Genomic DNA, 22,740 nt, shown 5'->3' with positions numbered 1-22,740 from the left:
GATACTGTAACAATTCCAATGTAGATTATCGAGTAGTTTGTTACATTGTAACAGCTAATTGCAACATGCATAGCTTTGGAACGTCACATTTAACATTACCTACTGTAACTTTGTGCGCAGTTTCTTTGTAACCAGATAGGCGGGTTTATCGTGGCTCTGGGAGGTTTCGGTGAAAGGGGAAGTTCAGACCTTCTACTTCTGTTGTCTTTGTGTAAAGCAGTGGAGCGCCCGATCTCACGCTATCACTCTTCCCTCTTCCCCGAATCCTTTTAAAACTCTCCCCTGGGTTTCTACCCTCCCAAACCTCTCCCCTTCTACCCCACCCTCCCCCCGACAACACATCTCAAAACACGGATCAGGTAAGAACATTTAATATATCTCTATATATACGTGTGCAATAAAATAAGAAACGCACACCGCATCTGGCTAGCTGGTAGCACGCACAGCCAGGCTTCACGTGGATTTGCCAGGCCGCAGTACTTGCACGCAGCTCATAATAAAGCCAGCACGAGCTGATTTATCAGTCATTTGGTTGCTATTTACGCGTGTTTATTTGTAAATGATCAGTGTTAGGGTGTGTGTAGCCAATATGAAACCGATGTGTATTGTTTTTAAAAATTGCTAGCGTGAATGTCAAATAGACAGTCATTCAAACGATATAGCTCCTCCACATGCTCCACACACGGATGCTAGCCACCCAGTATGCTATGCTAGGTCATGAAGCTAGCAGGGAGGGCGCCGGCCGGTGAGGCTCAACTGCACGCAGCTATTTATGAGTGAAATTGAATTCAATGCAGCCAAGTAATCGAACACATTGTCTATTAATTCACGAACTTGAACAGAAAGTTGTTTGTTTCGCTCGGGATTCACTCTTGGGGGGACTATTAACCAGCTTGTTAGTTAGCCTAACATGCTAGCTAGCGAAATGTATCTCTCGCCAGTAATGTGCTAAGTTACTAGCGAACTTAAAGATGCACGTGAACATGAATCATTGCTATGATGACCACTCGAACGAAGTTAATTGTTACTTTTAGCCTAAAGGCAATTTACTGTGCATGAATCATATAGTACTAAAAATAATCATGCGTGCAACAGCCTCACACTAGAAGGCCCCATTTCTTGTTTGCCAATCATATCTCAACTCCACACGATACTACCATGGAGTCAAGATACTTGACTACATTCTTGTATTTGCAAATTAATTTATTTCCCCTCTTATAATAATGGCAATCCGTTTTAGAACTAAACGCTGCTGTTGCTGAAAGAAATCTGGCATTATTTGGATGGTTTTTCAGCAGCTTACTTGTAAAACAGGGGGTCGTTCAATTATTTCAGATCTAGACCCAATTTTAAAATGTAACGTCCTCCCATGCCCCAAATGGAAAAAAATAAATGGCGCGTGATTTATAGATGTATTCTCGTAACTCGTGCCCCGCGTGAGTACATGCCCAGTGCCTACTTTGTGTTTCCTACCCATAGTTTAAGAAACCCTCTTGTAAACCGTAATATGCTATTACGTTTTTAGCGATCAATAGCAAGCTAGCTATTTGGTGTTAGTGTGCAAAGGCTGATGGGTAAGAACCAAAAACCCGCTATTCCATACTGTTCACTGATCTCACATTCTATACGCAATTGTTCTCCTGCTTGTCCCTCAGCCCCATACTCTTCATCCTATGCACTATTCTAAAATGTCTTACTCTTCTTGTTTGACCTCCAGATCCCATCTTTGTGACCAAAGACCCCCAGTTTTGACCCCATTAAACTACAGCTTCTCCCATCCAGTACTAATTATGGACTCCGGTGTGATTGAAGGAGGACTCAATGTCACCCTCACCATTCGATTGCTGATGCATGGCAAGGTGAGTGGCCGCCCACAGAAGGTGTGACTTGACTGTTAGGCCACAGAGATAAAGGCTAGGCAATGTCACCATGACCTTTCGATTGCTGATGCACGGCACTGTGTGTGACCTCCCAGAGCAGGTAACAGCAGGGTGTAACTAGAATGTTTTGGCCCACTGAGCAAAATCCTCTTAGACATTAAGCTTGGGGAGCAAACACAAGTCTTCAGCTCTCAGACCAGGTTACCCATTTAAACATGGTTTGCCAAACCACCCCTATTAATGGTCCTTGTGATCTTTTCAAATGACCAAACTGCTCTTTTACGCTGCAACTCTGCTTATCATAGTCACTTTAACTATACCTACATGTACATACTACCTCAATTGGGGCGACAGGGTAGCCTAGTGGTTAGAGCGTTGGAGTCACCTTCCGGAGACACCTGAAACCCCACCTCTTTAAGGAATACCTAGGATAGGATAAAGTAATCCTTCTCACCCCCCCCCCTTAAATGATTTAGATGCACTATTGTAAAGTGGCTGTTCCACTGGATGTCATAAGGTGAATTCACCAATTTGTAAGTCGCTCTGGATAAGAGCGTCTGCCAAATGACTTAAATGTAATGTAAATGTAAATGACTAGTAACCAGAAGGTTGCAAGTTCAAACCCCCGAGCTGACAAGGTACAGGCAGTTAACCCACTGTTCCTAGGCCGTCATTGAAAATAAAAATTTGTTCTTAACTGACTTGCCTGGGAAAATAAAAATAAATAAATTAGCCTGACTAACCGGTGCCCCTGCACATTGACTTTGTACTGGTACCACCTGTATATAGCCTCCACATTGACTCTGTACCGGTACCCCTGTATATAGACTCACTACTTTACTTATCTATTGTTTACCAAATACCTTTTTTTAAATTTTATTTTTTATACTTAACTGCATTTTTGGTTAAGGGCTTGTAAGTCAGCATTTCACTGTGAGGTCTACGACACCTGTTGTATTAGGCACATGTGACAAATACACTTTGATTTGAATGATTTAAAAAAAAAAAATCATCTGTTCTCTTTTAGGAAGTCGGAAGCATCATCGGCAAGAAAGGTGAATCTGTGAAAAAGATGAGAGAAGAGGTGAGAAGCACACACACACACACACACACGTTTTGTGTTTGTGCATATGCTGCTGCTAGAAGGTCACGTTTCCTCATTGCCTAACTTCTCGTCTCCTCTCCTTGTGGTTTCCAGAGCGGGGCTCGCATTAACATCTCAGAGGGGAACTGTCCTGAGAGGATCATTACTCTGGCAGGCCCCACCACCGCCATCTTCAAAGCATTCTCCATGATCATCGAAAAGCTGGAAGAGGTAACTTGCGGTAACACTGTACTAGGTCGGACAGACAGTTTCATTTGTCGTTATGGCACCTGTAGGAAGTATGATGTTGCTTCCTCAGTCCAGCCAAGGTGCAGGATAGATGAACAGACTGGAGAAGACGTGTTTAGCTGCTCTTTTTAAGAAAAAAATGGAAGTTAATATAAACTGTTTTTAACTATCTTGTTTTTGTATTTCAAGTTCTAGTTGTCCTCAGTGACTGAACACCTCATATCCATCGACCATTGTGGTTAAAAGTGGAGCTAGAGAGTAAGTACTCAATTTATTTATATATTTTTTAACCTCTCCCCCTTTGTCTCCCAGGACATCAGCAGCTCTATGACGAACAGCACGGCCACTAGCAAGCCCCCGGTCACCCTACGCATCGTGGTGCCAGCCAGCCAATGTGGCTCCCTCATCGGCAAAGGGGGCTGCAAGATCAAAGAAATAAGAGAGGTTGGTAGTTAGACTATAAAGGAGGATGTAGAATGGAATCCCAACAACTGACCCCTGATCATCACTTGAAACACAATCGATATATAGAATCTCAATTAAAAATGAGGACATGATCAATGCCATACATAAAATACATTTGTATAATACATTTTAAAGAGATATTAAAGCAAACGAAAACACCGACAGATTATAATAGCTAAATGTTTTAATTCTTATGGGACCTATTCACTGCCTAGCAGATGCCTTTAGGGATTCAATTCATTCTCCCAGTAACACCGGTGGGTGGAGGGAGAGAGAGAAACCAGAGTACAGCTATCTACTAGAGGAGCCGTCAGTAACACCGGTGGGTGGAGGGAGAGAGAGAAACCAGAGTACAGCTATCTACTAGAGGAGCCGTCAGTAACACTGGTGGGTGGAGGGAGAGAGAGAAACCAGAGTACAGCTATCTGCTAGAGGAGCCGTCAGTAACACTGGTGGGTGGAGGGAGAGAGAGAAACCAGAGTACAGCTATCTGCTAGAGGAGCCGTCAGAAACACTGGTGGGTGGAGGGAGAGAAACCAGAGTACAGCTATCTGCTAGAGGAGCCGTCAGTAACACTGGTGGGTGGAGGGAGAGAAACCAGAGTACATCTATCTGCTAGAGGAGCTGTCAGAAACATAACAACAATGTCTGGTGAAAGTATCATTCTTGTAAGTTCAACAAAATAGTTTTGCCTTTTCACCTCCAAGGCTATTTGCACATTGTAGCAAATGAAGTCCAGACCAGTCAACCTCTCTCTGTCCTCTCTCTCTGTCCTCTCTAGTCGACAGGTGCTCAGGTACAGGTGGCAGGGGACATGCTTACTAACTCTACAGAACGGGCCATTACTATCGCAGGGACGCCTCAGTCCATTATCGAGTGTGAGGAGATCTGTGTCAGTTAACAGGGTGTGGAGTAAGAAACTCAGATCATCTATTTAATTCAACATAAATATACATTTTCTTCATTAAGAAATTACCCTTCCATTCTCTTTGGTAATAGCATCTCTTGCTCAATTATACAAATGTTTTTGAAAGCAGTTGTTGAATTGAACCCATTCTCCTTCTCTCTTCTGTGTCCTACAGTCTCCCCCTAAGGGGGTCACCATCCCGTCAGTAACACTGGTGGGTGGAGGGAGAGAAACCAAACAGCTATCTCAGGATCCCCTGTCACTGGTTTGCTGGAGGACAGGTATCTGCTAGAGGATATATTTTTATTTTATTCAAACTACTGGTGCTTGAAAGGGGACTGGGGGGGGGTTGCTTAGAGAAGAAAACACCGTGCAGTTGGTCTGTTATCCTCCTGTACTTATTAAGAGGGTTCAGAGGTGGTGGTGGGGGCCAAGTCTAGGTCCAAGAGGCTTCTAAACATCGTCTACCCCCAACATCAAGTCAAATGGACACCCAGACTATTTTCATTGTCCTCTCCCCCTCTTTTACACATGCATAGTCACTTTAATAACTACCTAGATGTACATATTATCTCAACTAACTGGTGTACAGACTATCTACCAGAGGAGCCCTCTTGTGTATAGTCTCACTATTGTTATTTTACTGCTACTCTTTAATTATTGCTACTTTTTAATTATTGCCAATTGCTACTTTTATTTTAACTGCGTTGTTGGTTAAGCATTTGTAAGTAAGCATTTCACTAAGGTCGTCTACACCTGTTGTAATAGGCACATGTGACTAATAAAGTTTTGATTTGAAGTAGTGTTCCATTTGAGATGCTCTGTGTGTGTGGAAGTGGCTCTTGTGTCTGTGTCAAGATGTTGATGGAATGCCTGTGAACACGCTGTTGTTGTTGTTGTTGTTGTTTCAGGCGACGAGAGTTCAAGGACAACAGCTATCTGCTAGAGGACCCCAGCACTGGTGGGTGGAGGAGAGAGACCAGAGTGATGTATCTGCTAGTCAGCTTTCAGAAACACTTCCTGTGTCCCTATCCTCCCTGATCTACCATGTACCTCTACTCTCACTGTCCTCAAATATGTCCCTAACACTCCCTGGGTACCATGTCCTCCTCTACTCTCACTGTCCTCAACAGCTATCCTCCCTGATCTAGAGGAGCTGTCACTGAAACACTGTGGGTCCCTGATCTACCATGTCCTCCTCTACTCTCACTGAGAGAATATGTTCCCTGTCCTCCCTGATCTACCATGCTCACTGTCCTCAAATAGAGATCTACCATGTCCTCCTCTACTCACTGATGTTCCCTATCCTCCCTGATCTACCATTGTCCTCCTGGTCACTGAGAGAAACCTATCCTCCCTGATCTACCATTGTCCTCCTCTACTCTCACTGTCCTCAAATATGTTCCCTATCCTCCCTGATCTACCATTGTCCTCCTCTACTCTCACTGTCCTCAAATATGTTCCCATCCTGGGTGGAGGGACCATGTCCAGAGTACAGCTCATCTGTTCCCTGTCCTCCCTAGAGTCCTCCTCTACTCTCACTGTCCTCAAATATGTTCCCTGTCTCCCTGATCTACCATGGTGGGTGGACTGTCCTCAAATATGTTCCCTAGAAACCTGATCTACATGCTATCACTGTCCTCAAGGAGCCTGTCCTCCCTGATCACTGTGGGTCTACTCTCACTGTCCTCAAATATGAAACCTGATCTACAGCTATCTGTCCTCAGATGTTCCCTATCCTCCCTGATCACCTGTGGGTGGACTCTCACTGTCCTCAAATATGTTCCCTATCCTCCCTGATCTAGGATGCCTCCTCTAACACTGGTGGGTGGAAATATGAAACCAGTCCTCCCTGATCTACCATGTCCTCCTCTACTCTCACTGTCCTCAAATATGTTCCCTATCCTCCCTGATCTACCATGTCCTCCTCCATCTCTAAACTACCTATCCTGTCTCCATCTCTACTCTAGATCCTCTCTCCATCTCTAACACTGGTGGGTGGAGGGAGAGAAACCCATAGTACATCTATCTGCTAGACCTATCCTCTCTCCATCTCTAACACTGGTGGGTGGAGGGAGATCCTCTCTCCAGAAACCTCTACCTATCCATCTATCTGCTAGATCTCACTCAGAATCACTGGTGGGTGGAGGAGAGAGAAACCTAGTACTCTCTCCATCTCTAGAGGATCCTCTCATTAACACTGGTCCTCTCTCCAGGAGAGAAACCATAGTATCTCATCTATCTCTCCTAGAGGACCTGTCTCCATCTCTACTCTACATATCCTCTCTCCATCTCTACTCTATCTTCCTCCATCTCTCTACTCTACCTATCCTCTCTCCATCTCTACTCTACCTATCCTCTCTCCATCTCTACTCTACCTATCCTCTCTCCATCTCTACTCTACCTATCTCCATCTCTACTCTACCTATCCTCTCTCCACTCAGTCAATCTCTCTGTCCATCTCTACTCTCTATCCTCTCTCCATCTCTACTCTAGGTATCAGGTACATCTCTAGGGGACCTATACTCTTCCATCTCTACTCTACAGAACTCTCTCCATCTCTACTCGCTATCCTCTCTCCATCTCTACCTACCAGTCCTCCATCTACTCTCTAGTCCATCTCTACTCTACCTATCCTCTCTCCATCTCTACTCTACCTATGCTCAGGTAAGTGTACCTATCCTCTCTCCATCTCTATCCTCAGATCCATCTCTACTTTAATCTCTCCATCTAACTATACCATTTTCCATCTCATTAATCCTGTCTCCAAATCTACCTATCCTCTTCCATCTCTTTACTCTAACAGCATCTCTTCCATTCTTTTGAAAGCATTGTCTCCATCTCTACTCTACCTATCCCTGTCTCCATACTCTATACCTATCCTCTCTCCATCTCTACTCTCTACCTATCCTCTCTCCATCTCTACTTCTACCTAACCTCATCTCTACTCTACTCTACCTATCTCTCTCCATCTCTACTCTACCTACCTAGTCTCCCTCTACTCTAGGGGGTCACCATCCCTACCTATCCGACTCCAAACCTTCTAGGATCCCTCTCCATCATCTTTGCTGGAGGACTCCATGTTTGATATATTTTATTTTATTCAAACTATCCTGGTCCATCTCTAAACCTATCCTGGGGTCTCCATCTCTAGAGAAGAAATCACCTCCAGTTACTCTACCTATCCTCCTCCATCTTATTAAGAGGGTCTCCATCTCTACTCTACCTATCCAAGTCTCCATCTCTACTCTACCTATCCTTCTCCATCTACCCCCTACTCTACTATTATCCTCTCCTCTTTTCATGCATCTAGTCAGATGTACTCTACCTAATCTCTCCATCCTACTGTACCTATTATCCTCTCTACTCTACCTATCCTCTCTCCATCTCTCTCTCTCCCTAACTCCTGTCCCTCCATCTTGACTCTCTCCATCTCTAGTACCTATCCCCTCCATCTCTACCCCTATCCTTGTCCATAGTACTCACTATTGTTCCATTTTACTCTACCTCTTTAATTATTGCTACTATCCTTTAATTATCTACCTATTGCTACTTTTATTTCTCCAACTGCTACTGTTGTTCTCTCCATTTGTAAGTACCTAGCATTTCCACTAAGGTCTTCTCCATCCTGTTGTAATCCTGTCTCCATCTCATGTGACTAATAAAGTTTTCCATTTACTCTACCTAGTGTTCCATTTGAGATGCTCTGTCCATCTCTAACCTATCCTCTTCCATCTCTACTATCCTCTCATCTCTACTCTGCCATCCTCTCTCCATCTCTACTCTACCTATCCTGTTCCATTCTACCTATCCTGTCTCCATCTCTACTCTACACCTGTTCCATCTAGGCTCTGTGTCCTGTCTCCATCTCTACTCTACCTACGCTCTCTCCATCTCTAGGACCTATGCTCTACCTCCATCTCTACGTAAGTCCTGTCTCCATCTCTACTCTACCTATTCCATCTCTACTCTACCTATCCTGTGTCCCTATCCTCCCTGACTCTACCATGTTCTCCATCTCTACTTCACTGTCCTCAAATATGTTCCCTATCCTCCCTGATCTACCATGTCCTCCTCCATCTCTACTCTCACTGTCCTCAAATATGTTCCCTCCTCCCTGATCTATCCCTCTCTCCATGTCTACCTATCACTCTCCTCAAATATCCTCTCTCCATTCCTCTATCCTCCCTGATCTACCATTGTCCTCCTCTATCCTCTCTCCATCTCTACTCACTGTCCTCAAATATGTTCCCTATCCTCCCTGATCTACCATTGTCCTCCTCTACTCTCACTGTCCTCAAATATGTTCCCTATCCTCCCTGATCTACCATGTCCTCCTCTACTCTCACTGTCCTCAAATCCATCTCTACCTATCCTATCCCTGATCTACCATTGTCCTCCTCTACTCTCACTGTCCTCAAATATGTTCCCTATCCTCCCTGATCTACCATGTCCTCCTCTACTCTCACTGTCCTCAAATATGTTCCCTATCCTCCCTGATCTACCATGTCCTCCTCTACTCACTGTCCTCAAATATGTTCCCTATCCTCCCTGATCTACCATGTCTCCATCTCTACTCTACTCACCTATCCTCTCTTCCCATCCTCCCTATCTACCATGTCCTCCCTCTACTCTACCACTGTCTCCATCTCAACTCTATATCCTTCTCCTATCTCCTGATCTACCATGTCTCCATCTCTACTCTCACTGTCCTCAAATATGTTCCCTATCCTCCCTGATCTACCATGTCCTCCTCCATCTCACTGTCTATCAAATATGTTCCCTATCCTCCCTGATCTACCATCCTCCTCCATCTCTACTCTACCTACTGTCCTCAATCTCTGTTCCCTATCCTCCCTGACTCTACCTATCCTCTCTCCATCTCTACTCTGTCCTCAAATATCTCCTCTACCTATCCTCTCTCCATCTACCTATCCTCTCTCTACTCTACCTATCCTCTCTCCATCTCTACTCTACCTATCCTCTCCATCTCTACTCTCCTATCCTCTCTCCACTCTACTCTACCTATCCTCCTCCATCTCTACTCTACCTATCCTCTCCATCCATCTCTACTCTCCACTCTACTACCTATCCTCTCTCCATCTCTACTCTACCTATCCTCTCTCCATCTCTACTCTACCTATCCTCTCTCCATCTCTACTCTACCTATCCTCTCTCCATCTCTACTCTACTCTACCTATCCTCTCTCCATCTCTACTCTACTCTACCTATCCTCTCTCCATCTCTACTCTACCTATCCTCTCTCCATCTCTACTCTACCTATCCTCTCTCCATCTCTACTCTACCTATCCTCTCTCCATCTCTACTCTGCTCTACCTATCCTCTCTCCATCTCTACTCTACTCTACCTATCCTCTCTCCATCTCTGCTCTACCTATCCTCTCTCCATCTCTACTCTGCTCTACCTATCCTCTCTCAATCTCTACTCTGCTCTACCTATCCTCTCTCCATCTCTACTCTACTCTACCTATCCTCTCTCCATACTCTACTCTACCTATCCTCTCTCCATCTCTACTCTACCTATCCTATCCTCTCTCCATCTCTACTCTACCTATCCTATCCTCTCTCCATCTCTACTCTACCTATCCTCTCAGTTTTGCTGGTGTATTGACAGCTCACCACCTCAGCATATCACTATGGGTTTAGGAATGAGGTGTTAGTTCAGGAAGAGCCTTGTATTACTGCCTCTGTGATCCTGTGTTGATTATGCCTGGTTGGTTTTGGTCGGGGCCCAGGAGAGAGAGAGATACTACATACGTTCTGTCCTATCCATCCGCCAGAAGACTGTAAGAAACCATTCCAAACGGAGTCCCGAGTTGTCCTGAGTTGCAGTGGAAAGACCACGGAGTATAAATTAATAGAATGATTGCCCAAGCCACGCAACAAACGTCCCTTTTAGAGCAACAGTTTTGAGGATAAAAATGCGCTAACTGGTCAAGACAACTGGCTCTTGTTCACTAGGGTATGCCATGCATTGCAACTATTGGCAAAAAAAAAGGTTTTGCCAATAGTAAATTAGCATTTCTTATTGGACATGTGAGGAAGTTCAGGATCCAGTTGCAGAGGGAGGTGTTTAGTCCCAGGGTCCTTTAGCGTAGTGATGAGCTTTGAGGGTACTATGGTGTTGAACGCTGAGCTGTAGTCAATGAACAGTATTCTCACGTAGGTGTTTGGTACCCAATGAGCACGACCTCATCTACTATTATACATGTCTGGATGAATGTTGTGGTGAATGAAATGGTTTCTGTACTGACCATGCTTCTTTTCTCGTTTCTCCCCCCCCTGCCCCATCTCTTACCCTCACAGTCTTCCTCTGCCTCTATCTCTCCACAGCTCACCAAGCTCCACCAGCTGGCCATGCAGCAGAGCCCCTTTCCCATGGGCCCTAACAACACAGGGTTCCAAGGTACTAGGGACTCGACGATACAATCGCTTGTAGAAATAACGTTTTTTTTAAAGGTTCTGTAAACCACTGCGCTCAGAACAGGTGTGTTTGGACCAAAATGAGATCAGCATTAGGTTTCACTCAAGATATTTGATGCTTAAAAAAGGCATTTAAAAAAAAAAAATGTTTTATTAACTTCATGCGACGAGTAATCCGGGATCCTATTTATAGCCTCAAGCTCATTAGCATAACGCAACATTAACTATTCATGAAAATCGCAAATGAAATGAAATAAATATATTTGCTCTCAAGCTTAGACTTTTGTTAACAACACTGTCATCTCAGATTTTCAAAAATATGCTTTTCAAGCATTTGTGTAAGAGTATTGATAGCTAGCATAGCTAATAGTCTAGAATTCAGCCAGCAACATTTTCACAAAAAGAAGAAAAGCATTCAAAGAAAATCATTTACCTTTGCAGAACTTCAGATGTCTTCAATGAGGCTGTCAGTTAGATAGCAAATGTTCAGTTTTTCAAAAAATATTATTTGTGTAGGACAAATCGCTCCGTTTTGTTCACGTTTGGCTACGGAAAAAAACTGTATCCAGTTATAGCCTCAAGCTCATTAGCGTAACGTTAACTATTTATGAAAATTGCAAATGAAATGAAATAAATATGCTAGCTCTCAAGCTTAGCCTTTTCTTAACAACACTCATCTCAGATTTTCAAAATATGCTTTTGAACCATAGCAAATCAAGCATTTGTGTAAGAGTATTGATAGCTAGCGTAGCATTTAGCGGGCAACATTTTCACAAAAACCAGAAAAGCATTCAAATAAAATCATTTACCTTTGAAGAACTTCGGATGTTTTCAATTTCTACCTTTATTTTACTAGGCAGTCAGTTAAGAACAAATTCTTATTTTCAATGACTGCCTGGGAACAGTGGGTTAACTGCCTGTTCAGGGGCAGAACGACAGATTTGTCCTGACCTTGTCAGCTTGGGGATTTGAACTTGCAACCTTTCGGTTACTAGTCCAACGCTCTAACCACTAGGCTACCCTAGTGAGGAGACTCAGTTAGATAGCAAATGTTCAGTTTTTCCTGAAAGATTCTTTGTGTAGGACAAATCGTTCTGTTTTGTACATCACTTTTGGCTACCAAAACAAACCGAAAATTCAGTCACCAAAACGCCAAACTTTTTTCCAAATTAACTCCATAATATCGACAGAAACATGGCAAACGTTGTTTGGAATCAATCCTCAAGGTGTTTTTCACATATCTCTTCATTGATATATCATTCGTGGAAGCCTGCTTTCTTCTCTAAATTCCATGGAAAAATACTTGCAGGTGAGGTTTGCGCACCAATTTCGACGCAGGACACCTGGTAAATGTGGTCTCTTATGGTCAATCTTCCAATGATATGCCTACAAATACGTCACAATGCTGCAGACACCTTGGGGAAACGGCAGAAATTGTGGGCTCATTCCTGTCGCATTCACAGCCATATAAGGAGACATTGGAAAACAGCGCTTCAAAAATTTTGCTAATTTCCTGTTTGAAGTTTCATCTTGGTTTCGCCTGTAGCATCAGTTCTGTGGCACTCACAGATAATATCTTTGCAGTTTTGGAAACGTCAGAGTGTTTCCTTTCCAAAGCTGTCAATTATATGCATAGTCGAGCATCTTTTTGTGACAAAATATCTTGTTTAAAACGGTAACGTTTTTTTAATCCAAAAATGAAATACTGCCCCTAGAGTTCAGAGCTTAAACAAGGCAACCGGCGTGAAAGACCAATGTTTTGGCTGTTAAGGCCATCGTTCGTGTGTCACCCTGATAGAAACAAACTCCTTGACGAATGCTTCACCTGCTGTTTTTTTTGAACATTTTGTTTCAATGAACATGCTACCACATTAACAGTGTTTAAATATAATGAATAGCCCCATGTTTCCTCTTGGTCCTGGTTGTTTATTTATACATGGTTGTATTTTTGTCTTGTTGATTTAGGAGGGATGGATGCGTCTGCCCAGACCAGCTCCCATGAGATGACCATTCCAAATGATGTAAGTATTTCCACAGTGACGACTCTGACCCGCCCATTTTTTAAGTGGTTGGACAGTTCAAACTGTCAATCAAATCCATTCTAGTTGATTGGCTTAATTGACTACCTGGTTTTCTCCCTCTTTCTAGTTGATTGGCTTAACTGATTTTCTGTCGCCCCTCCCCTCTAACTGATTTCCTGTTCCTCTCCTCCCTCTAGTTGATTGGCTTAACTGATTTCCTGTTCCTCCCCTCCCTCTAGTTGATTGGCTTAACTGATTTCCTGTTCCTCTCCTCCCTCTAGTTGATTGGCTTAACTGATTTCCTGTTCCTCCCCTCCCTCTAGTTGATTGGCTGCATAATCGGTCGCCAGGGTTCTAAGATCAATGAGATCCGTCAGATGTCGGGTGCCCAGATAAAGATCGCCAACCCTGTGGATGGCTCCGCAGACAGACCGGTCACCATAACTGGTTCTGCTGCCTCCATCAGCCTGGCAGAGTACCTCATCAACGCCAGGTCAGACACAACATCACAGTTCGATCAAATACCAAATCTGTTATTCCTAGAGAGAGAGAGAGAGAGATTGACTTGGCCGTTGCAAAATTCCAGAAACGTTCCCCAAAATTCCTAGGATGACTGTTACCCCGGTGGAGGACTTCCGGCATGGTCCCTCCTGGTTCCTGGAATCCTCCAACCGGTGGTCTTTGGGTTCTGGGACATTCTTGACTTTTAGTTTCTGGTCTTGGTTGGTGGAGCAGGCTTTTGATCTGGCCCAACACTAACTAACACAGAGCTGGGTTGGAACAGAAGCCTGCAGCTCTCCAGAACTATAGTAACCCAGTATTCTACCATGCCCTTTCTGGTATCAACCCACCACCCCGCACCACTGTACTTGGGCCGTTGACATTTGGGCGCCTCCCAGTAATACAGTACAATGTGTTTGTGTTCGACTGACTGCCTAGCCTCCTAACACCAACCTCTATATCATGTACTGTTATTGTACTGGCTCTCTGCTGAATACTTCAGTGTGTTTTGAGGGCATCAGTTTAAAACAAGACAGTCAACACAATCATTCGTCTTGATCACATAACGAGTAGCTATTTGGGATTCAAGGTGATTTGTAGTTCAGCGACTCTGTGCAGTCCGGCTGCAACATTGTCTGTCTCAAATACGCACACTTGTCTCTAGAAACATGAGTCAGACTTGTACTGATGTCATCTTCCCGTGTCCTCACTGACGGCTGCTATGCCTAGTTGTCCTTTTGCCTTGTCTATCAGACTGTCACCCCCCCCCCCCCCCCCCTGACTGTCAGTCTGCCCCCCCCCTCATCCCCCTCCCCTGACTGTCTGTCTGTCTCCCTCCCTCCCCTGACTGTCTGCCCCCCCCCACCCCTCATCCCTCCCTTCATACTCACCAGCCTTTCCTGTAACCGTCCCGACTGTCCCTCTTTTTCCTTGTCTCTGTTGTTTCTACAGCGTAGAGTCCTCTAAACCCTCCTCCTCGAACCCCGAACAGACCCACAGCACCAGCCTCCTCTGCCCTCCTCTTCTCTCCACCACTACCACCTCCTCTCCTGCTGCTACTTCCTCTACTGCTTCTTCCTCCTCCTCTTCTTCCTCCTGTTTGGCGCCCCCTTCCTCCATCTCTCTGTCCTTGTTGGTTCCTCCAGACACTCCCTCTGACTCCCCTACTATCCCCTGTGTCTCCAGTCTGCTCAGTCTTAAGCCCCTCCCCCTCCTGGCCCTCCACTCAGCCAATCCTGAGCCAAAGCTCTCCCCAGAGCTGGGTTCCAAGTCTAAGAGGCGAAGGCTTTCCCCTTACTAACACCACTACAGACATGAAGTACGTCCCAAATGACACTTCCTGTATAGTGCTCTACTTTTGACCATGGCCCTATGCGCAATAGGGTGCTATTTGGGATGTAATCAAGCTTAGTGTTGTCTGTACTGGGTCTTGCTCTACCGTTGTACCTGGCTGTGCATCATGCTTCTTAACTTAAAAAAAAATTAAAAATAATAATAAAATGGAAAAAGCCACACACACAAAAAAGCTAAATGCCCAAATGTGGCCTGAGGTCTCGTCCCCATGTGTTGTGGCTCCACTGCTTGGTTTTGTCACCTTCACCAAAGGACTCTCGAGTCCCTGTTCTTTCTATCTAATGACACTCTGCATCAGCATGGACACTCTGTTCTCAGACTGACTTATTGACTAAAATCTTGTTGTTGGTTTCTCTTCTTTCTGTAAGCTCAGGTAACGCCTCTCATGTCCTCTTTATATTGAGATCTCAAACTGGATTTCATTTATTCTGAGGAAAAGATCGGAATATGAACTTTGCCATACCTGGGTAATATGTGTGGTAGCTAGTTACATTTGTTGTAAACTGTTTATTATATTGCTGATATCCTTGATTGAACATATTTAGTGCAACATGTTGAAGTAGTCTCACTGGGTGTCATGCTCACTTCAATAGTTTATCCTCGACTATCATATGTTATCTCATTTTAAATCACCCTCATTTTTGGGTCATTGGACCTCTATGACTTCAGGAAATTGATGTCTTCGTAACTAAAGTAGTTTTAGAATGATTGAATCGAGCCATAGACCTACTGCATGGCCAGCTCAAATGCTGCTCATCGCTGCTTTTCAGAGCAACAATTCAGAGTATAGGAAAGAAGTTGAATGAGTTGTTAGCATTTGGATGTGATGTCAAGGACACGGGATCCTCTCAGCTGATTTGGATATTTGAATCAACAGAGGGGGGTTTGTTTCTATTGGGTAGATGTTTTGCATTGTGAACTGTAAGAACCTTCGGTGAGTTTGTAAAAGTTTTAAATTGTAAAAAGGTTTTATCGTGTCTGATTTGAAACGCACAGCTTGGCTTATTCTCTCCCCCTTCGATCTCTCAATGTGTGTCTCCAGGCTCTCATCTGAAGCAACAGGACTGGCGACCAACTGATAGAACAGGCTCTGCATAGATGTGATCTGCACTAACCCCCCCCTCCCCCCACACATTTTACCTTCTACCAGTCATCTTTCCATCACTCAGCTCTCCTTTAGTGCTCAATGCAACTATCCAACATAGTTTAACTTTTTTTTTTCTTTTTTTTGGTCATTTAAAATCACACCACCCACCCATTTTAAAATGATAATAATTTGTTTATCTGCATTCATTTGTTTTTACGAAGAAAACAATTTGGTTTTTAGGTCCCTTTTGAGTCCGTGTTGAAAGTTTTAATGATTTATTCTTAGATAGTTTTATTTTTTGGGGGGGAATGAAAGCTCTCCTTGTCTGTCTTTACACTGTCACAAAAGACTAGATAGAGGAGAATAATTTGAAGGTTTAATTCTGTAAAAGGTAGATTTTTTTTTTTCTTCAAAAATGAAAAGGAAAAAATAAATAAAAGCCTCTAAAATAAAAATAGATTGACTGTTTTTTTCCCGTGCATATTTAAACCCCTCTAGTCATTTTATTCATTGAATATCTGCAGAAACTCACCTTGATTTAATGTTTGTCACCAAAGGGGGAAACATGGAGCTTGTGTTGTCGTCACTACTGGTGCTTTGGGTATGACAAATATCTCTAACAGTACTAGCATTAATGGAAAATACTTTAAAAACACGTACAAACACATTTCACCTTAAACATTTTTTTTGTTTCCTTGTCATTCCTATTTTTCTATCTTCTCTTTTACCCCGTGTCATGTTCAGGATGTGTCCCAAATTGCACACTAGTTCCTATGTAGTGCACTATTAACGTAATGAGGGTGCCATTTGGGATGCCGACTATATTGCTGGGGTCGGAAGGTTGTTGGGGTTCTGCTCGAGGGCTAGGAAGCAGAGAGGACGATCCTCGTTTTTCTTTAAAGATAATACCACAAAAAAAAAGTTGCAATATTTGTTTTAAATGGAGGAAATATTTTTGTTTTAACTACCAAAGGGGATCGAATCCTGAATAATGACAGGCGTGTGTGTCTAAGTGTGAGGAGAGAAACTAAGATATATTATGAATGATCGTTATTAAGCTGAAACTAATATTATGGATGATCGTTATTAAGCTGAAACTAAGACAAAGAAAAGGGTGTTTTTAAATTGGTTAACACTAGTTTCCTGCTCTTTGCTGAAGTCAGAATTTATTTTTTATTATTTGCAGGAAATAAATATTTTGTGCACGTTTTTGGAAAGACTGTAGACCTGGGTGCCACCACATTGTTAAAATAAACTACAGAAATAAAGATGTGAAATGCTCAAACTTCAAATTCTCGGTCTTTGTGTTGCTTCATTGTGTGTGTGTGTGTGTGTGTGTGTGTGTGGGGGGGGGGTTGACAAATATACTTCATAAAGGTTATTACCATTTCACAACGAACCATTATTCTACTCTGCATTCGGTTATCTGGAATGGTCCCTGCTACGCTTTTATAAAAATCATTCTGCATTAATAACCAAAACTGAAACATTGCCAGTTTTTGAACAGTGAGTCGTTTATTTATTTCTTAATTTGCTTCTTAAATATATTTATTGTACACAGATACAATACATAATGCAATATAAAACAAACAGTTTTTTTTTTGTTTTAATAAAGTAGGAGTCTGTTTTTGATTCAGCATTACGGAAACGAGCCTGATCACAGATCTGTAACGCTCTTGCCAAACACTGGTGTTCCTGACGATGACCATAGGAGTTAGTAAAACAATACTAACAAACAGATCTGGGACCAGGCTAATTTGAAAACATACAAGAATGACCCTCTATTTCTCCAGTCACCAGAGGGCATTGATCTTTTTGCTGTATTGGCAACAAAACAATGAATTATTTATCCGTTTGACATCTGTCTGGATGTCATTCAGCATAAGACCTAGTAGTTAATGAAGTTAATGCTTGACTTGATGGGACAGAATACATTCTGAGATCAGAACATTCAAAATAAACACTATAAAACCTTAATATATTAAAGGAGCTGCCATTTTCTAGCTTATCAAATGGAACCTGCTGCGTCATCCCGATAGAGTGGACTGTGAAGTTGGAGTGGAATCCTCAATGCTACAGAGGATTTAATGGGGACTGTTCAAACATGGGCCTCTTTTTTTTGTCCCAGATCTGCCCAAGTTTACACTTCCACACTCTTCCCTGTGGATCAAAACAAAAAATGGGTCTGGTTGATGGTGGTTCCACCATGTTTCTTAATCCAGTCCTTTTCAATCCATGAGCGGAAAAGAACAAGTGCACATTTAGGGAAGGGTGGAGAATCGGGATGCAACCTTTAGTTGACAGGGAACTAACTAGTTGCCAGGTAACTAGTTAGGAACAAACTCATCTGTTGCTGTTGAGTTGGATAGTTTCCATAGAGATGGATAGATAGGTCATTGGTGAGTGGTGGTGATGTCATAGAACTAGAATCCCTTTAGGTTCTGTTTCTATGGGTGATAAGTCCCTTTGATCTGAGCCTCATGCTCTGACTGACATCTGCATTTGGACAGGAAATACAATCCAACCCATACATACTATATTACAAGCATGCTCTAGTGATCTATCTGTACACTTCTAGATGGACATGGTCTGTGACCGAGGTTTCGTCCCTAATGGCACCCTACTCCTTAAGAAGTGCGCTACTTTTGACCCAAAGCTGTGGGGAAAAGTAGCAAACTATATATAGATAAGGATGCCATTTGAGATTTGACCTGAGGTTTTGTTCTCAAAGGTTTCCTAGTAGGTGGTATTGCATTTTAATACAGTATAAACACTGCAATACCAAAGAAATACAATAGTTGATCTACAAAAACATGTCAAGACAGACCCTGAAAGAAAGGGGCTGGGCTTATAGGTTAGTTTTGCTCCATGCTGTAGCCAGGGGAATGATTCTGAGTTTGTGGACATATTGCTTGTTCTTTAGCTATTATTGTTCTGTTCTCCAGCCTGTGTCTTAATGCCAAAGAAATAGAAGCACTCGATTAGATTCTATTTCTATGCTTACTAATGCCCTGTCATTATGAACAGCATCTGGTACCAGACCAAATAGAATTTCTGTTATAGAATATCTATGTTCAGATTCAGTAGGCAACTGTTGAACGTTTCAGATAGAAATGTCGTGAATAGAGCTGACATGATGTCTTTGTTGTCAGAGAGGCATGCTTGTTCTATATAACATATTTCTATCTGAGCATTCCACAACGTCGTGCCCTGCTTAACGCAACCCAGTTCTGCAACGGAAACCGTTTACCGTTTACTCGAGGAGCCAAACGGAAGCAAACGGAATGAAACGGGGAGGGACCTACCTGAATTTGTCCAATAGAAAGTCTTGTTTTCGTTGCACAACGGTTTCCGTTATGAATCCACCCCTGTTCTGTCTGGTACAATACAATAACGCCCTCTAGTGTAAAACATCAGTCAGCACCATTACATGATACAGTGATAACATTTTAACTCATACAAATGATATTTCTTCCTTGTATAGTGTGTCAAGAGGTCAGATATTTACATACAGTTCATGTTAACATAAATAAAATACAAATTGTATACAAAATTAGGACAACAAAATCCCTGATGCAAAACAATAAATACATGAAATTGTAACCAACTTAAAATAATATAGACATTGTTTTTCTCTTGTACTTAATAAATAAATTAAATGACACTCGGTGCATAATGCTGGTGAGGAAACACAGGAATTTGAACATAAATAATCACTACAAATGAAGTAAACATTAAGTGCAACAAAAAAAAAACCATTAGGTGCCTCACCGATGATGTGGACATTGACAATTGGAAGGTGTAATGACACTAATATTGTGAACTCTGAATGGGAGACATTACATAGGTACATGTTGAAATATGACACTTGTTTTTTGTTTTTTTTTTGTTTGTTTTTGTTTACAAAATCAAGAAGTAAGAAACCACAGGGTGGATAGTGAAGGAATCACTACAACATGTAGACATTATACCAAGTGTCTGGTGGTGCAGAGGTCACTGTAGGTGAGGTGAGTTGAAGTGTTTCTGCAAGGCTGGGTTTGGGGAGTGTTAGCATGGCCTAAGACCAGTTTATGTGTTATAATGACCAAAGGAGTTGGCAAGGAAGCAGAAACAGATTGGGGGAGTAGGACTGGTGGAGTAGGGCTGGTGGAGTAGGGCTGGGGGAGTAGGACTGGGGAGTAGGGCTGGGGGAGTAGGGCTGGGGGAGTAGGGCTGGGGAGTAGGGCTGGGGGAGTAGGGTTGGGGAGTAGGGCTGGGGGAGTGGGGCTAAGATCTGCATCTGGTCTCCTCACCAGTTGGTGCTGGGGGGCCTATGGTGCTGGGGCTCTGTGCAGCCTGAGTGGTCCAGCTCTGCACTGTCACAGTCAGAGTCATCATACAGGCCCTAGGTTAGAGGAATAGAGGGAGAGGTCGGGTTAGACAATGGCAATGGGCCATCCATCTCGCCTTCATATTAGCCTGGATACCAGTTTGCTTGTGCTATCATTCCACTCTGGAACGATAGCACAAACAGACCGGTACCCAGGCTACCTGAGCATTACCTGGTTTGTAAATATTCTGTCCTCCTAAAACTGGGCCCTGGTGATCAGGGAAAACTAAGGTCCCTACACTAGAGCAAAATCCAAATGTAACCATATGTTCTGTAATAGTGATGTTGGCCCTATAACGATGAGAGAATGTATCATAATGGAATTCCTGCTCTCCTCATTTCTCTGTCGTTTATGGCTAAACATAACAGTTCCCATGGTAACCCTACCTCACAGTTCTAGTTGTCATAGTAACCCTACCTCGTAGTTTCAGTTCCAGTCGTATAGTTGTCATAGTAACCAGAGCCCTACCTACCTCATAGTTCTGCCCCGTGTTGAGCTGGGTCTTGACCTGGCGTATGGCGGCCTCCTTCTCTGATAAACCATCGGCCGGGTCGAGGGCGGGGTCGGCGGGGATCTCCGACCCCTGGGACAGAAGGTCGTCGCTCTTGTCGTCCAGCCGCTCGTCTGTGTTGGTACTGACCACATCCGGCGTGCCGCTGTGGGAGTGGTCACTGGTGTTGCCCTCCTCTCCGTCCGACACGGACACGGCAGACAGGTTCTCAGAGCTGAAGGTGGACAGGGACTGGCACTTGGTTATGCTTACCGGTCGACTGCATGAGGAAGACAAGAGGAGCAGGACATAGATTAAATCCTTGGGCTCTCACAGACACAAGCTCAATTTTGATATACCAAGAGGTTCTTTCTGCTGGACTATGTACTACTATAGAATCGTGACTATATACTGTATAATGAATCATGACTGTATACTGTATAATGAATCCTGACTATATACTACTACAGATTCATGACTATAGACTGTATAATGAATCATGACTGTATACTACTACAGAATCATGACTATATACTGTATAATTAATCGTGACTATATACTACTATAGAATCATGACTATATACTGTATAATAAACTATGACTATATAGTACTACAGGATCATGACTATATAGATATGATGAATCATGACTATATACTCTATATTGAATCATGACTATATACTACTACAGAATCATGACTATATACTGTATAATGAATCATGACTATATACTACTATAGAATCATGACTATATACTGTATAATGAATCATGACTATATAGTACTATAGAATAATGACTGTAAAATGAATCATGACTATATAGGTATAATGAATCATGACTATATAGTACTATAGAATAATGACTATATACTGTATAATGAATCATGACTATATACTGTATAATGAATCATGACTATATAGTACTACAGGATCATGACTATATAGGTATAATGAATCATGACTATATACTGTATAATGAATCATGACTATATAGTACTACAGGATCATGACTATATAGGTATAATGAATCATGACTATATACTGTATAATGAATCATGACTATATACTGTATAATGAATCATGACTATATAGTGATCATGACTATATAGTACTACAGGATCATGACTATATACTGTATAATGAATCATGTCTATATACTGTATAATGAATCATGACTATATAGGTATAATGAATCATGTCTATATACTGTATAATGAATCATGACTATATAGTACTACAGGATCATGTCTATATACTGTATAATGAATCATGACTATATACTACTATATAATGTGTAAGATGTATTTTCGTACCGTCTCCGTGGTAACTCCACCTCACTGTCCACCTCTCCCTCCTCTTCCTCTGAGGACACACCACGTCTCTGCAGAAGAAAGGGGAGAGGAATCAAGACTACAGTCTTCTAGCCTATTTCTTGGGTTAGTCAGTATAACTGGTCAGGGGAATGTCCTGGTTCTAGGTCAGTTAGTATAACTGGTCAGGGAATCTCCTGGTTCTAGGTTAGTTAGTATAACTGGTCAGGATAATATCTTGTTTCTAGGTTAGTTAGTATAACTGGTCAGGAGAATCTCTTGTCTCAAGGTTACTTAGTATAACTGGTCAGGGGAATCTCCTGGTTCTAGGTTAGTTAGTATAACTGGTCAGGGGAATCTCCTTGTTCTAGGTTAGTTAGTATAACTGGTCAGGAGAATCTCCTGGTTCTAGGTTCAGGGGAATCTCCTGGTTCTAGGTTAGTTAGTATAACTGGTCAGGAGAATCTCCTGGTTCTAGGTTAGTTAGTATAACTGGTCAGGGGAATCTCCTGGTTCTAGGTTAGTTAGTATAACTGGTCAGGGGAATCTCCTGGTTCTAGGTTAGTTAGTATAACTGGTCA

The 22,740-nt window shown here is 42.6% G+C and overlaps 2 protein-coding genes across 2 annotated transcripts in view; one reads left to right on the top strand and one right to left on the bottom strand.

Annotated features, from left to right (window-relative positions):
* Window positions 1-188: 188 nt before the first annotated feature.
* On the top strand, window positions 189-17,282 carry LOC135530094 (poly(rC)-binding protein 2-like). The gene is made up of 13 exons (XM_064958488.1): window positions 189-359; window positions 1,718-1,859; window positions 2,908-2,964; window positions 3,079-3,195; window positions 3,526-3,657; window positions 4,460-4,570; window positions 4,761-4,786; window positions 5,497-5,546; window positions 8,486-8,511; window positions 10,912-11,011; window positions 12,994-13,049; window positions 13,373-13,542; window positions 15,946-17,282. Exons 2-13 carry the CDS (start codon window positions 1,791-1,793, stop codon window positions 15,980-15,982), a joined length of 951 nt encoding a protein of 316 aa, XP_064814560.1. The 5' UTR covers window positions 189-359; window positions 1,718-1,790; the 3' UTR covers window positions 15,983-17,282.
* A 224-nt stretch (window positions 17,283-17,506) lies between these two features.
* Window positions 17,507-22,740, bottom strand: part of LOC135540390 (mitogen-activated protein kinase kinase kinase 12-like) — a 62,231-nt gene continuing 56,997 nt past the window's right edge. Inside the window, exons 14-16 of the mRNA XM_064967008.1 lie at window positions 22,163-22,230; window positions 20,833-21,130; window positions 17,507-20,374 (exon numbers count right to left, since the gene is read on the bottom strand). Coding sequence (XP_064823080.1) covers window positions 20,279-20,374; window positions 20,833-21,130; window positions 22,163-22,230 — 462 coding nt within the window. The 3' untranslated portion in view covers window positions 17,507-20,278. The remainder of the gene's footprint in view (window positions 20,375-20,832; window positions 21,131-22,162; window positions 22,231-22,740) is intronic.

This window comes from Oncorhynchus masou, chromosome 5 (genome assembly GCF_036934945.1).
Source record: "Oncorhynchus masou masou isolate Uvic2021 chromosome 5, UVic_Omas_1.1, whole genome shotgun sequence".
Taxonomy (NCBI): domain Eukaryota; kingdom Metazoa; phylum Chordata; class Actinopteri; order Salmoniformes; family Salmonidae; genus Oncorhynchus; species Oncorhynchus masou.
The sequence above is the reverse complement of the archived record's forward strand: the minus strand, read 5'-3'. Positions and strand labels throughout refer to the sequence as shown.

Bases quoted from the DNA above. Each gene is read 5' to 3' on its own strand.
- LOC135530094 (XM_064958488.1), top strand. From the start codon at position 1,791: ATGGACTCCGGTGTGATTGAAGGAGGACTCAATGTCACCCTCACCATT. The intron at 1,860-2,907 runs GTGAGTGGCCGC...GTTCTCTTTTAG, and splicing joins GATTGCTGATGCATGGCAAG to GAAGTCGGAAGCATCATCGG. The intron at 13,543-15,945 runs GTCAGACACAAC...GTGTGTCTCCAG, and splicing joins GAGTACCTCATCAACGCCAG to GCTCTCATCTGAAGCAACAG.